The sequence below is a fragment of the Eublepharis macularius genome, chromosome 4 (assembly GCF_028583425.1).
Source record: "Eublepharis macularius isolate TG4126 chromosome 4, MPM_Emac_v1.0, whole genome shotgun sequence".
In the NCBI taxonomy this organism is placed as follows: domain Eukaryota; kingdom Metazoa; phylum Chordata; class Lepidosauria; order Squamata; family Eublepharidae; genus Eublepharis; species Eublepharis macularius.
In genome coordinates, this window is record NC_072793.1 from 43,543,828 (window position 1) to 43,559,101 (window position 15,274).

At 43.5% G+C, this 15,274-nt stretch overlaps 1 protein-coding gene across 1 annotated transcript in view; it reads right to left on the reverse strand.

Annotated features, from left to right (window-relative positions):
* Positions 1-15,274, reverse strand: part of LOC129327569 (dynein axonemal heavy chain 9-like) — a 274,625-nt gene that overhangs the window by 201,254 nt on the left and 58,097 nt on the right. Inside the window, exons 22-28 of the mRNA XM_054976322.1 lie at positions 14,618-14,744; positions 11,854-12,006; positions 8,439-8,564; positions 4,503-4,742; positions 4,132-4,292; positions 3,337-3,493; positions 1,777-1,881 (exon numbers count right to left, since the gene is read on the reverse strand). Of these exons, the coding sequence (XP_054832297.1) occupies positions 1,777-1,881; positions 3,337-3,493; positions 4,132-4,292; positions 4,503-4,742; positions 8,439-8,564; positions 11,854-12,006; positions 14,618-14,744 (1,069 nt within the window). The remainder of the gene's footprint in view (positions 1-1,776; positions 1,882-3,336; positions 3,494-4,131; positions 4,293-4,502; positions 4,743-8,438; positions 8,565-11,853; positions 12,007-14,617; positions 14,745-15,274) is intronic.

The following is a 15,274-nucleotide window of genomic DNA, read 5'->3' on the forward strand; positions in this document are numbered from 1 at the left end:
TGTCCAAATTTGGCATGGCTAGCTGTCCTGGCACCATGCTTGGATGTGGGTATGTGGATCAGGTCCTCTGGAGCTCTGAAAAAGGTGCCTCCTCCTCCTTGGAATGCCATGAGACAAAATCTGCCTCAATAGAGACAGGGAGAGAGGAGGAGTCAGGAGGTGCTCCCACCTTAGAAAAAGAGAAGGAACTTGCTTATCAGGAAAGTGACGCATACACACAGACACACATATAGTGCCCCCTAATGTCCAAGGTACGCTGAGTCGCTTCTCACAGCACCTGGAAGATGGTGAACTCTAGTGGTGCCAAATTTGCCTTCCTTCTGAGTTCTGGACAACAGCTGTGTGCGTTGGATGGGAGGAAACATCCCATCACCTTCCAATGCTCTTCTCTACTTCTTGGGATGGTGAACTCCCAGATGCAGGCAGCACAAGCTAGGGAAGATGATGGATGCTCATTGATTGCCTAACCTATACCACGCAGGGAGATCCAGCAGGCTCACTTTCCCTCTGGCAGTACAAGATGGGCTGAAGACCATCCATCACTTCCTCGACCCACACCACCACTTCCTCTGGAAAGAAGGTAAGCTCCAGCAGTGCTGACAGATCATCTTTCTCTCAGCCACACACAGGCTGGGAAGGTGGCAGACCTGCTTGCTGAAGCAAAGTGTCTTGAATCAGGTCTGTCTTCTCCTAAAATGCAGCAGGCAACACTTTTTTGTCTGGGTGCCCACAAAAATTGCAACATCTACATGTGAAGATGATGGTGTGCTGACAAACAAAAATGGGAGGGGAGAGAAAATACTGTAATTTGGCCAGACACACTGGGAGCAAAGAGAGCCCCAGTGATGCTACCAGTGTCTCAGGGACTTGGGTGCCGAACCAGTCCTGTGTGCTAAGTAAAATAGTCTGGCGAGCCGCTGTTTGGTGACCAGGGGGCACATGCATTCATCCTAAGAAATCTCAGAAATGTGAGGTGAGTTAGGAAATGGAAGTTAGAACAGCCCTACCACACTCAAAAAGTCAATGTATGATGGCTTTCCCATGATGAGAATTATTGTGTGAATTGGCCAAAACACTGCTTTAACCTGGTATCACATGTGAAGACATCTAAAAAGGAGAGGACTCGCTATATGGTCTGTATTTCTGCTGAGTATTCCCAGAGCATGGTCCCAAGCTTACGGGCTAAACTGGTCTCTAGATTCCACAGATTATAGATTCACTTTAATAACGTCCTTAAAAAAAACTGAACAAAAACTATCTTTGCACCAATAATTACAACAAAAAGCAAGGCAGAGTTAGTAAATAGTCATGCACTTTAAATACAATGAATGTTACCAACAGCTCAGCCAAAAGCTTCTACATGAGCATATTAAAAAAAAGAAATCCTTCGTTGATGGAATGGAATGACTTCGCATGTTCAATGCACTTAGGCTATGAGTGTCAGTTCTCACCAATATAATAGTTCTTTGAACCCTAGATATTAATTGTACAAATGTACCATAGATTATAACAGCTCTGTATACAGAACTAAACAAAGTCGCTATAAAGAATCTTTTCCCCCTCCCCAATATATCAATCACTAGAACACACTGCAGTTTAAAAGATATTTATGTTCTCAATGAGGCTGGTTTTCAAATTACATAATCATAATCAGCTTCAAAGCCAGCACCCCAAGTAACCCTCTTCTCCTAGTATCTCATGGTACTTGGCAGAGCAGACTGGAGCACATCCCTTATTCTTATGAATGAAAATACATAACAGCACTTGGTTACTTACCTGAACAGCCACCACTGACAGAACCTCAACAGAGATCCTGTTAAACTCATCAAAACAGCCCCAAGCACCAGTTTGAGAAAGACCTTTGTAAATGTTCCCACAAGACTGCAATGGAAAGAAATGATAGTGAAATTACCCTCAAAATGTGTTTCAGTAAAAACATGCATCATTCATTTCCAGTCTCATAAGCGATCTGGGAAGCATTGCAGGCAATAGTTACAGAGCAAAGGGACCAAAGGCAGAATGAAAATGATAGCAACAACAAACCAATTTACTATGTTCATTTTCATTATATATGCACAATGTTCTTGTTTACAGATTATTGATGCTGGTCTACGGACAGTTTGGCTTCCTGGATCAGCTGTGAGCCAAAACAGATGAAGGAAGAACACTGCACTTGGTCTTTTACATCAAATGAGATGAGACGAAGAACCATCTAGACTGCAGAATCAGTAGCACTGATTCCCCAACAATGGGATCATCTCACCAGTGACTCATTCAGGGATACTTGGTTTCCAGCAGTGTGCGTTAACCCCAGTGTTGCAAACGAAACTAACCCAGTTTCATCTCCTGGCCCAGATGCTTAAAATAACTCCCTCACAAAGTTGTAATTCAATTTGTGGATCTTGAAAACTTTTCAGAAGTTTGGGAGCTACTTTCTTAAAAGCAAAAAAGTGAACTTGATAAGGTCAAAAGTCACTTTTCTTTCAGAAGAGTAATTAATGAATATTTGAGCAAGGAAGGAAAAGGGAGCATGGACAACCAATTGGATCTGAGGAGAACTATCAATTATCAGGAGGAGAGGAGATGACTGAGAAGTGATATGATAACCATCTTCAAGTACTTGAATGGCTGTCACATAGAGTATGGCGCGGGGTTGTTTTCCGCTACCCCAGAAGGTCAGACCAGAACCAACAGGTTGAAATGAAATTAAAAGAGTTTTCAGCTAAACATTAGGAAGAACTTCCTGACAGTTAGAGCAGTCCCTCAGTGGAACAAGTATCCTCGGGAAGGTGGTGGCATGGAATAAGGGTCTCTGGGTGTGTGTGGGGGGGGGGGGGTATTTGTGAATTTCCTGCATTGTGCAGGGGTTCAACTAGATGACCCTAGAGGTCCCTTCCAACCCTATGTTTCTATGATTCTATTATCATGAACAGTAGCCCACGCTGTTCCAGACCACTTTCATACATGTGGGTAGAGCCCATTCATTTCAAGGTAGTTTGTGCTGAAGAATTTCCAGAAAATGGGATGGAAAAAACAATGAATGAGAAAGACACCAGCAGATCATTTATCAAAGTTAACCAGAAATACATTTTCCAAGCAAAGTGCAAGTTTGTGTGTATAATTTTTTTTAAAAATTTATAGTTGTGTGTGTTTAGATTTCTAGCCCTTCCCATCACAATCTGCTATACCTTAAAAGGAACAGTCACCTTTCCTTACATGGAAACAGAACTGAAGATGTGTTACACGTGACACAGCCCTTAGATAAGTCCTCTCCATTTCTCCCTGCCTAGATCTGTCCAGACACATATTCATTCTGAAGTGTTTCTGAGCCATTACCTTGTAGTCCATTTGCTCCGAACAGTTGAACACATATACCATGATACCCAGAGCTCGGCCCAAATCCTTGGTGGTCTCAGTCTTTCCAGTTCCAGCTGGCCCTGCAGGAGCCCCACTCATAGTCAGGTGCAGAGACTGAGTGAGAGTGATGTAGCATCTTCCATGTACAGAGAGGGGGAACAGAAGGAAAGTAAAAACCCAACGATCAGGTTACATTACAGAAAGACTTTGATAGCCCACCAATGGCTCCTAAAAATCGCTGGTCTAAAAATAATACAAAGATTCCATGCTGAACATGGGATGCTGAGACAAAAATGAGTGAAGGATGATGCTGGAGCAATAAGCTGCTCCATTTACAATCTCTCAGGGACACAAGAAGCTCCCGACAGCCAGGTCAGTTACACAACGATCTGTGCTGGGGAAGGTGAGGTTTGGAATTTTGTAAAGAGAGATGAGCAGCTGTGAAGAAGTTCCATTGGTGACTGCCTTAATGGTGACCTCCTTTGGTATGACAGCTTCACTACAGAATCCTAAGCACATTGTAACCTCCTGCAGTGTCTCTTATTCATGCCTTTAATAGAAAATGTGTTTAAGCCAGAGGGCAAATGGATCTGAATTGAACCCCCTCCCTACTTGAGCTATAATGCCATAAAACCTTTGTGAGTTCTGCATCAGAAAGGCCACATTCCTGCAAAAAAAGAGCAGACTGTGTAACAGCCAGACAAATAAAGTTCCTTCTGTGCTGACTTCTGTCTCCTCAAACACATACCCATATGAAGCCTTCCAGGCACCTACCTGTCTGTCAGAGGAGTGATGACCAGGCGTGGTGTGTTCCCAAGATATTCATAGGAATATAGGAACTGTGCATCACAAATGTTTGCATAACAGTGTTTCTCCTCATCTGCCCACCTGTGCCGGAGTTGTGATAGCCAAAGAAATACTTGTGCATTGTCCACCTTCAAAAGCAGAAGACAAAAATCACCCAGGAAAAGAAAAGAAAAGAGGCACAGAGAAAAGAGGTTCCCCCTAAAAGCAATCCCATAATTGGGGACTGCAATTTTCCCTGGCAGAGTCCAAGCTCTCTTCTCAAAGGAGACTGCAATTATTGTGAAAGCAACATTCGGGGCGGGGGGGAGAGATGTTCTTGCTTATTTAATGCAACAAACCTTTTGAGCAATCATCTTGGCCACCACATCTCGAGCATGTACATCGATGGTACATATGGTCATTATCTTCTGCCTGTCACCCTTTGAGAGATGTCCAATGAGCATGGTGATGAGGGTATTCAGCTGGGTCACCTGCTTCTTGTAGTACTCCTTCATGGCATTCTCATAGCCTTCCTCCAACCTGGCAAAGGCAATCCCAACCTCTGTGGTCCACCAAATCTGGGTGCTGGTGAGTGCCACCTTGGAAAAGTTTTTTTAAAATCTCAGCATTCTTTGAAAAGTCAGCAATAACTAATGGCTTTCTGAGCCGCAAGAGACCAAGCAATACCTTCATGCGAAAAATGTTGCAGCCAAATACAAAGTTTGCATCTGGAGGAAAGCTGTCTGAGTGGAAGACTGGATGCCCTCCAGTTCATGCTCATGACCTCACTTGGGGTACTGTGTTCACTTTTGGACACCACAGTTTAAGAAAGATGTTGACTAGCTGGAGTGTTGTCCAAAGAAGGGCAACAAAAATGGTGAGGGGTCAGGAGACCAAGTCCTATGAGGAAAGGTTGAAACGGCAGGTACGTTTGAAAGGTTGAAAGGGCTGGTAGCCTGGAGAGGAGGTGACAGAGAGGTGATATGATAGTCATCTTCAAGTATTTGAAGGGCTGTCACATAAGAGGATGGAACGGAGTTGTTTTCTATTGCCCAGAGGGTCACACTAGGTCCAACATGTTAATATTAAATTAAAAGAATTTTTGGCTAAATGTTAGGAAGAACTTCCTGACAGAGCGGTTCCTCAGAGCAGAACCACAAGTGACAAAAGGCACAGATTGGACACTTGTCTGCTTCCCTCAAGTTTTGATGGGAAATGTAGGCATCCTGGTCTTGCAGCTTGGCTCTCCAACTGCTGTCCAATGGACTTTTCAACTGTCACTTGTCCAACATTCCGCCAAGCTGCCTACATTTCCCATCAAAACTTGAGGGAAGCTGGCAAGTGTCCAATCTGTGCCTTTTGTCACTTGTGGTTCTGCTCTGAGTGAAACAGGCCTCCTTGGGAGGTGGTGGGCTCTTCTTCTTTGGAGGTTTTTAAACAGAGGTTAGATGGCCATCTGACAGCAGTGCCCATTCTGTGACTCGGTGTGAATTTATGTAGATCGTGAGAGGGAGGGCAGGAAGGGATGAGCCAATGCTAACCTCTCATGGCCCTTTTTTATATGCCCAAGGAAATGCCAATCACCACTTTGGGGTCAGAAAGGAATTTTCTTTCAGGCCAGATTGGCCAGGGATCCTGGGGTGTTTTTGCCTTCTTCTGGGCATAGAACAAAAGTCACTGGGGGAGTGGGGGGGGGGAGATGTGAATTTTCTGCATTGTGCAGGTGGTTGGACTAGAAGACCCTTGGGATCCCTTTCAAGCTCTATGTTTCTATGAATAGATCACCTGAATTTTGCCCTCTGTAATAATGTTTTACTTGTGTTCTGATACATTAGTATTCTGCCATAGCATGAAAATGTTGCTACCAAATAAATTTGAGGACATTTCAGGAACTTTTCTTATTCAAGCCAGGGTAGCCGATGATACGCATTTTATGCCAATACAATGGGCAAATGTTCCTAAGGCACGACAAACACTCCACTAAAAAAAAGCCATGAGGAAAGTAGGGATATAAATTGGAATTATCCCAATGAAAAAGAATCCTCACAGATCACTCCTGCCACAGGGTTATGGTCACAAAAGATCAAGCAGTCTAGGCGTAAAATAAAAGCTGGGATTTAAACATTGCTGATGCCAACAACATCCCCCATTGTCACCTATGTCAGGTAATCTATGAGAAGCCATAAAAATGTGCGTAAGTAGCATAAGATGCAGAGTTATTGCTACTTAAATGTCAAGGAACAGAAAGGAGAGGTTAACAAATACTGCGCTGTGAAATAAATCATCAGGAGCGTTTAGTTATTTATAAGTGAAAATAAGCAGGAAGGCCAATGCTATAGAGCTATTCAAATGTTTCTGAAAGCCGTAGTATTTTCCACACTTCTATAAAAACTGAAAACCCCACCCAAATTGGTCCCATTTCCAAAATCTAAATCAAAGTTACCTTGCCAGAATGGAAAAACAATCTAGGCTCACTATATATTAAAAAAGAAAAGCATTCCCCAAAACTTCTAACAAAGTAAAGAAAAACAAAAACTTTCTGAGCTATAAAACCATCAGATAATATTTAAACATTGGCAAACTGATTCTCACAACACTGACCTGGGTCAAGATCTATTAAACGCAGGCAATATTTATAAAGGAAAAAAATGTGAAATTTTAACTGCTAAAACCTTACTGCTGGCTTTCTGTTCTTCCAATATATGGCTTTGAATTTCTTTACTCCCCATGCTAAAGCTCCAAGATACACCTCTCACATAGGACTTATCCCTACAGTAAGGTCAAAAATGGTTTACCATGAAACCCAGGTACTAATATCCTGTTCAAAGAAGAGAAGCTTCATTTTCCACAAACTTAATGAGTGAGGTGTATTTATTACACATATTACAATGGGACAGTTGACTTCCCAAAGCTAATGTTTATGTGTTTGTGTTGGTTTAATCTCATGGGGCGGAGTCTAGGGATGGGCACACACACTCAAAAAAAACATCTAGGTGATCTGGATCCAAGTTTCATTTTCAAAAAAATCTGGGATTCCTGAAATCCAGGCCAGAGTTTCTGATCCAGGTTAGAGAATCCCAGATTTAACAAGCTATTGTTCTGTATGGGGAAAAGTGTCCAGGGGGCTGGCGAGGAGGGGGGGATTTTTAAGCAATCTCCTTGAAATGTAAAGGGACTCTAGTCCTGTCTGTCCCCTAAAGCTCCCCAAATTTCAGGAGGATTAAACCCTGGGGTCCAATTCTATGGGCCCCTGCTGCTCTCTGCTGCTCTCCATTGTTTCCTACCGAGGAAACATTTCCAAGCCTTTTAAATTGGTGACTCCCCCCTACCCTTGCTTGGGATTGTCTGGTTCAACATTGCAAGTATATCATCAAACCAGAGAATCCCTTCACTGAAGCAGGGTTGGGGGAGCAAAGTCAAGATGCAAAGTTTAAAAGGCAGCTGGGGGAGGCTGCTTGAAGGTGCTCTTTTGGAGCTCAGGGGGGGCCACAGAATGGGATGGGAATCCACGATGCCTGCTGCCTTCTCCTCACCCTGCCAGCCTCATGCCACTCTCCTGCTGTGGCATGGAGCTCAGCCCAGCTCCATTCATGCTGCTGCCACCCTCTCACTCTCTGCCTGTGGCTCCCTGCTGCAGCCAAATAATCTGGCCCTGCAGAGTCTGAGTGCCCAGATCAGATCCATGGTTCTTCAATGGGAACTGGGAAAGCCATATCAGAAAAAATCCAGCTTTTTTCCTGGTTTCCAGATTGCACACCCCGTGTGGAGTCCCCTTGGTTGGTTCTGTTTGTTAGAATTGTAGACTGCATGAGCTCTCTTGTCCTAAAACCAGTTGTTCTCATCCCTGTAATCTCCTTGCTAATAAATGGGTGTTATTTTGAACACACCTATCTCTGTTGTGTAAACCTAAGAACAGGAACCTGACGGAGTACCCTGACATACAAGCAAAAGGGGACACTACAATAAGGACTCTGCTTCACAAACATCCACTGGGTGGTACTTGCTTTCTGAACTGCAGACCAATATCAAGCAGGAGACTGACAATAACAACCACAAGAAGCTACAATACACAATTTCACCTTCTCGAAAACAGCCTCTTATCTTCTAAGAATGATGGTTGCTGGTTGTTTACCAGAAGACTGACTGAGTACAGAAGAAGTGGCAGCTGCTTAGGAGTAGAGGATAATCAGGATTTCCTCTCACTACTACTGCTAACTATCACCACCACCACCACCTCTCCCTCACACAGTAGATCATCAGCAGAAGAAGAAATGGGGCATAATTTCAGGAGGTACCTGTGCAGGGTAGTCCAAAAGCCAGTGTTCCCTTGCTTTTTCCTCATAAGCCGTTACGGCCTCTGTCATCTCATATCTCACAGTGGCCCTCATGTGGTCCAGCACACGGTTCAGCCAGCTCTCCACCTGTAGAAGAAGAAGAATCCAGATATTTACCATCTAAAGTGCTGTCCCTGGAGCTGGTTCCTCCTGCCTCCCTGAAACTACAATTTCTGCTGGCCTACAGCCAATAAAACAATCCAGGCAGCAACCAGACATTGCTCTGGGGGAGAGGAGCTGTTAAGAAGTGGTTGTGGAGCTAAGAACCCAGTCCAATGCATGTTTATTCAGAAGTATACATAGGACTGCCTGCACCCTTATCTCTCCGCTTTCATTTTGTTCTGTGAACTGAATAGGAAACATGTAACTGACGACCATGTTGTTAGCTGCCAGATTCATGCATCTATGGGAACGTTTATGCCACAATATATACATGGAGATTATCTCTATAAGCAGCAAGAAAGGTTGTCCAATAACCAGCTTAGCAGTGAACAGCTAAAGTAAGCAGCTCAATTAAGAGACAATCTACATGACTGGCTGCAACACATGATAGATCTATTGATGGACTGAAACAATTCAGACTTTAGGGATTGTGTAGATGTGTGAATGCACATTACATTCAAAACCACTATGTCAAACACAGCTTTCTCTCTGCTATTCATTTTAATGATTTACAAAATTTATACCCTACCTTTCTGTCCTTATCAAGGTCCACCAAAGCAACTAACAGATTGAAAGTATACATAATAAAAGCATGTCTCAAAAATCATTAAAGCAAACAAAGGCAAGCCATAGTTTGAGTCCAGTAGCACTTTAAAGACCAACAAGATTTTTTGGATATAAGTGTTCGAGAATCAGAGCTCCTTTTGTCAGTGATTTGCTGAAGGGAACTTAAACTCCCAAAAGGTTATAATCTGCAAAATTTATGTCTTTAAAGTGCTATTAGACTCAAATCTTGCTGTTATACTGCAGACCAATATGGCTACCCACCTTTAAAAAAGCCATGCTTTTTCCTGACCCGGATAGCCCAAGTGAGCCTGATCTTATCAGTAGGGGTGTGCACTGGTGAAATATTCAGTTTTCCTGCTTCAGAATAACCCGAAACCCAAAGCAGCAAGCTGCTTCAGATTTGGGATATCCGAATTGCTTCGGTATGCTTCGCACTTATTCAGAGCATACTGAAGTGAAGGGGGAAACTGCCATCAAGCCCCCCACCCACCCCCACTGAGCCCCCCTTACCCCAACCCCATTTACCTGTCCCGAAGGCAGGAGTCGGCTCCTGCACCGCCCGCACCAGTTCCTCCACCTCCGCAGTGGTCAGCTGGGTGGCAGGGAAGCCGAAGCAGGCATCTCCGCCACTGCAGTGGCCAGCAGGGTGGCAGGGAAGGCCGGAACTGGCACCTCCACCACCCGCACCACGTTTCTGCCTCCTCAGTGGCCAGCTGAGCGAAGGGGAAGGCTGCAGCCAGCACCTCTGCTGCCAAGGCAGCCAGCAGGGTGGTGGGTAAGGCCGGAGCAGGTGCCTCCACCACCCACGGTGCTGCTTCTGCCTCCGCAGCGTCCAGCTGGGCAGCAGGGAAGGCCGCAGCCAGTGCCTCCACCACAGAGAAGGCCGCAGCCACAGCCTCTGCCACCCACACCGCCAAGATGTCCAAGGTAAGTGGTGTGGTGTGGGAGGGAGGGAGCCCTTTAAATAGGCTGCAAAGCACCCCAAAGTTATCCAAATCGCTTCGGCGAGTTTTGATTCGGTATTTCCAAATCGGAGCCGTCATACTGGCCCCGATTCAGAAATATCAAATCTTTACAAACTGGGCCCTATTTGGGTTTTTTTCTGAATCGGGAACCCAAAGCGCACACCCCTACATAGTAGATCTCAGAAGGGTTGGCCTTGGTTAATAATTGGATGAGAGACCTCCAACGAAGACCAGAGTTGCAGAGGCAGGCAATGACAAACCACTTCTGTTAGTCTCTTGCCATGAAAACCCCACCAGGGGTCGCTATAAGTCAGCTGTGACTTGAGGGCACTCTCCATTCCACTCCACTTTTCTATGCACAGGTAAGATTTTTTTTTTACATGAGGGAATATTCAAACATTCCATCCACTACCGTCAGACTACCTTTAATGCAAAGAGGTGCAATCCAGCAAAATATGCATCAATTACACTCAGAAATCATGGCGACAAGAGGCTTGTATATGATGAGTACAAACACAGCTTAGTGCCATGCTCTTGCCTCATAATTCACTGGCCTTCTCTCATCCCAGACAAGTGTGATTGAAGGTTTCTGGGCAGCCTTGAATTAAGTTTCAATCTTGATGTTCAAATGCAGGCAACGGTGCAAATCAAAATTTGTTCCTACCCACACACAAACCAGAATTCTAAACTGGGATTAAACAGAGGTTTAGAATCCCAGTCTGTGGGTGGAGTGATGTCTCCAGTAGCCCAAGTGTCTGTCTTCAGATGCCAAAGAAAACTGAGCTTGATTTGAGATTTACCAGACTGCCAATCTTTTGACTGCCGTCACTATCTGATAGGAAGAGGGAATCAGGAGAAATGAGGCAAACACATGATTATGGCAGCTGTCTTCATACCTGTCATGGAAATACCTGTTTGACAAGCAGGCATCAAATGGAGATGCTGATGGTGTAGCTTGGTTCTAATCCACTGTTATCATAGGTCAACTGCTGCTGGAAAGACTTCTTATGTATAGGGAAGAGCATACTTTGTTGACTTCCACACCAAGCTTTTTTTTTTAAACTTACACATGACATCATCATGCAGTCACTCACCTTCTAGGTTTTCCTCAATTTTGTTGTGTAGTTTCCAAATCCTAATTTGTTACTATTTTTCAAGGAAAATCATATTCTCAAAGCAGATTTTGGATTCCTGTGGATGAGTCACCATGCATCACCATTGCTTCCCCATTTTCCCTTACACTCAACTTTCCAGCTCCCTCTCATTAGACTTTTCACTGTTGTTGTTATTGTTGATAATAAGTATATCGCTACAGCATAAATCCCACCACAGTAGAGAGGGAATGGTAGGCACAAGGGGAAAGTATGGAGAAAATCCCTGTGCAGAGGCTCCATTACAGTTGCAAAAGTATTTGCATCAATAGAATAATAACAGCAAAATGGGGGATCATTCCCACATGAAAGCAGCCTAAGTCTGATGGGATTTTTATTTTTGATTTAACCATGTGATCACAGAGCAGAGCATATCACAGCCAGATATTCTGTTACCAGAGTCTGCTGCTGGCATCTATATCTCCTTTTTACCACCGTCCATAAGAAACATTCTGATGCAGTGGAGATTTTTGAAAATACAGTCCTCGTTCTCATTTGCAGAAGCAAAATAGATTTCTGACATCACTTTACCTGGCCACTGCAGTCACACGGCTCACTGAAAGTAACATACTCTTCCTCTTTGCTGTACATCCCTAAGCTCAGCTTGCTTGGATGTTGGTCAGAATCCATCTTGAATTTCATTTTGGCCATATTGTCAAAGAGTTTTGCAAGATGGCGCTGGACCTGCAAAAATTAATTAGGTCTGAGCAATAGTCAATCAGAGTAAATACCACTTTCCCACACTGGTTTTTGGAGGAAGGGTCCCCAGTTATGGCATAGGAGAATCCCAGCCCAACAGAGCTGTACCATAGTACAAAAAGATCAGAGTGAAAGACAAAAGCAGTTTACATTTAATGTCCATGATTTTCAGTTAATGCTTTTTCAGAGAATTAAATTTTGTGAAATGGCCAGGAGCCATAATTGACATTCAGCAGCTTACAGAAGCAGCTCACTGCAGTCCCGAGAAAAGCTTTTTTTATGTACAAAAACATCCTTCCTTCTATTTGATAAACTGTATATAAAACATTCTCATTCCCTACCAACGGGGTCCCCTAAAGCCTTCAATTGCACTTAAATCATTCCAAGTTCAATACTGGTCCCACTAAGATAAAATTGTTATGTATTTAATCCTCCTCCTGGAATCAGCCAACAGAGCTCAGAGACAACAATGGAAAGGCCACAGGTTTATCCACATTTGATTTTACTTGACATTTATTTTGATTTTATTGCAGATCGCTTTAAATAGGAGTAACAGATACAGCTCAAAGAATTCCATCATACCAGGGAACCTTTCAAAGCAATATTTTTCTCTGTGTTCCTTATATCTTCCCCTGTGTTTTAGGGCATTGATCAAATGTGAAGTTCTGAGCCCAATCAGTAGCTGAGGAATTTCTGCACTGGGGGAAACCACTTTTTCTGGTGTAAACATGAATCATTACATAAAGCTCATATTAATCTAACAGCCACAAAACATGAGGGTTGCCTGGAATCAGAACTGGAGTGGTCCTATCCGTAAGAATATGTAGCCTCTTGTGTTATAGGTATGTACAAATGCCAGATAGATGGTTATCTTTCACTCTCTTCATTCTTCAGACACCACAAAGCAATTTTGACAAGTATCAAATGATTTTGCGGAACAGATATTGCCAAACTTATTAGATGCCCCACAAAATCAAATTTCAGTTCTCACTACACAGAGTTTACGGGGTGGGGAGGAGGATCACCTTGTGGAAGACAAGGAGGCTCCTTGGGGCTCCAACCTACATGAATATTTTGGAATTCTAAGTAGAAAAGGAAAGTGCTCGTCCTATTTTAAGAAACTTGATTCTGAACTCCCCCACCTCAAGCGACTGTACTGGTAACATGGAGGCATGGTTTGTATTCAACTAGATGTGATCTATCATGTTTATTCTGGCAGCCACTAAGCGTGGCAGGAAGAATATGTTGCGTCAATGGATTTGCTACAATCTGTCAGCACTATTGCCCCTTCCACCGTGGTCTTTTACAATGCATGTAAGTGTATGGTTTACAAAGTTATGTTGACAAGGGATTCACAGGCAGAGGCAGAAGCAGCTGTCACCGATAGTTCACACACAAAAAAATGGAAGAAAATGACCAAGGTAAAAGCATCTCTCTGGCATGCAAAAATGCCCACGATGCCTTTGAAAACACCAGATGTGCCTTTCATGCAGGCATAAATGGAACTTGCATACTACTTTTTGACTTCTAAGAATCCCTCTACACATTACTAAGTACCTAGGGACACTCAAGTGCAGGATTGCATGTCTAGTCCTCAATTCACGTGCAGGTTGTTCTTGCTCAATGCACATGAATGCCAATTTCATGGGAGTTCCCTTTGTGTGACTGCATCAGCATGTGATTCCAGAGGGCAAAGCACCAATTCAGTTCTGTTTTCCCTGTGAGAACAAGTACTATAAGCTCCTTTGAACTGCCAATTTGCATTTCTTTAAGGTGTGAGAACATGTCAAGATCTGCATTTCAATGAACGGATGTGGGGGAAACTGGAATACTTTTAGCAGTTGAGGAGGAACTGATCAAACGCTTCACCAGGAGCAAACTGAAGTGTGACTGTGCAATCCAGTGCACAGAAAGTTGGAGGAGGAGACACATGAAATGAGGTTCACTTGAGTGTCCCTAGTAGACTAAGTAATCTATTTTAAAATCAGGATCTCTGTCAACAGGAACCAGAAGCAGAAAAGATGGAAGAATTCAGATCTTTTAAAAGGTTCCTTGATTTCTAAGGCATACCAAAATTAGTAATCAATTCCAATTCCAATCCAGTCTCTGTGAATCCATGGTGGGGCGGGTGTTAAGTTAAAAGCTTCCCAACAGTACCACCACATACTGAACTGGATAGAGCTAGGGAATGTACACAAGAAAGATATCCGATGGTCATAGGGAGAGGTTGCAACAAGAGTTACGGATTCTGCTATTCCAATTTGAACTAACCCCAATGACCATGAGGATTAGGACACCCGCCCCCGCCCCCATGTAGCCTGCAGATATCCAGACTGCTGAATCTTGGTGCCTAACACTAAAAAAACCCCGCGCTTTTATCTGCAAGTGCCCTTATACCCAGGTAAGTCCTTCACCTCTCCCTTCTATGAAAAGTAGATGCTTGCTGACTAGGCTTAACAGAGTTCCATGAGAACAGGAGTATGGGATGTACAGGCTGCCATCTAGTGGAGATTCAAATACTTAACTTCCTGAAAAGAAAGATTATGGTTAGTGCTGCAGTCGTAACAGCAGTAGGAAAGAAACTGAGGCGTCTTACCAGCTGTGGGTTGGTGCCATTTGAAAGAATATCCAGTAAGTCAGCAGAGGAAATAAAGTAAAATCTAGGAAATGCCAGCCGCTTGGTGTCTAAGTACTCAGCCAAGGCTTTTTCACACAGAGACAATCTGACAAAATCAAACACAGAACAGCATAAAGAAAACTATAAACTAAACTTCCACGCCAGAAAATCTGAGGAAAGCAAACACATACACTTCCCAAGCATAATTTAATTTTTCTTACTGAACCATTTCTTTGGAGCTTTTTGATAGCAACTGCTGCAGCTATCACAATCAGTTTACAACTAGGAGCCAAAGTGACACAGTAGATAAGAGATGGAGTAGTGATCCACTCTAACACAGATGCTTACTGAGTGACCTTGGGCCAATCATACCTCTCTCAGCCTAACCTAACTCCTGGTGATCCAAACTTCTGCCACAAACTCATCCAGCTGGCTTTGGGCAAGCTATTCTTTCTCAGCCTTCATCCCCTACATACAATATAAAGATAATAGCACTGGCCTACCTTACAGGGTTGTTGTACTATGATTTGAAGCACTTTGGATACTAAAAGTGTTCTATGAATGCTAGGCATTATTATTATGATCCTATAAACCAAAGGCTATGATAAAGTGTAGGAGGGAAGGCAGCATGGTATA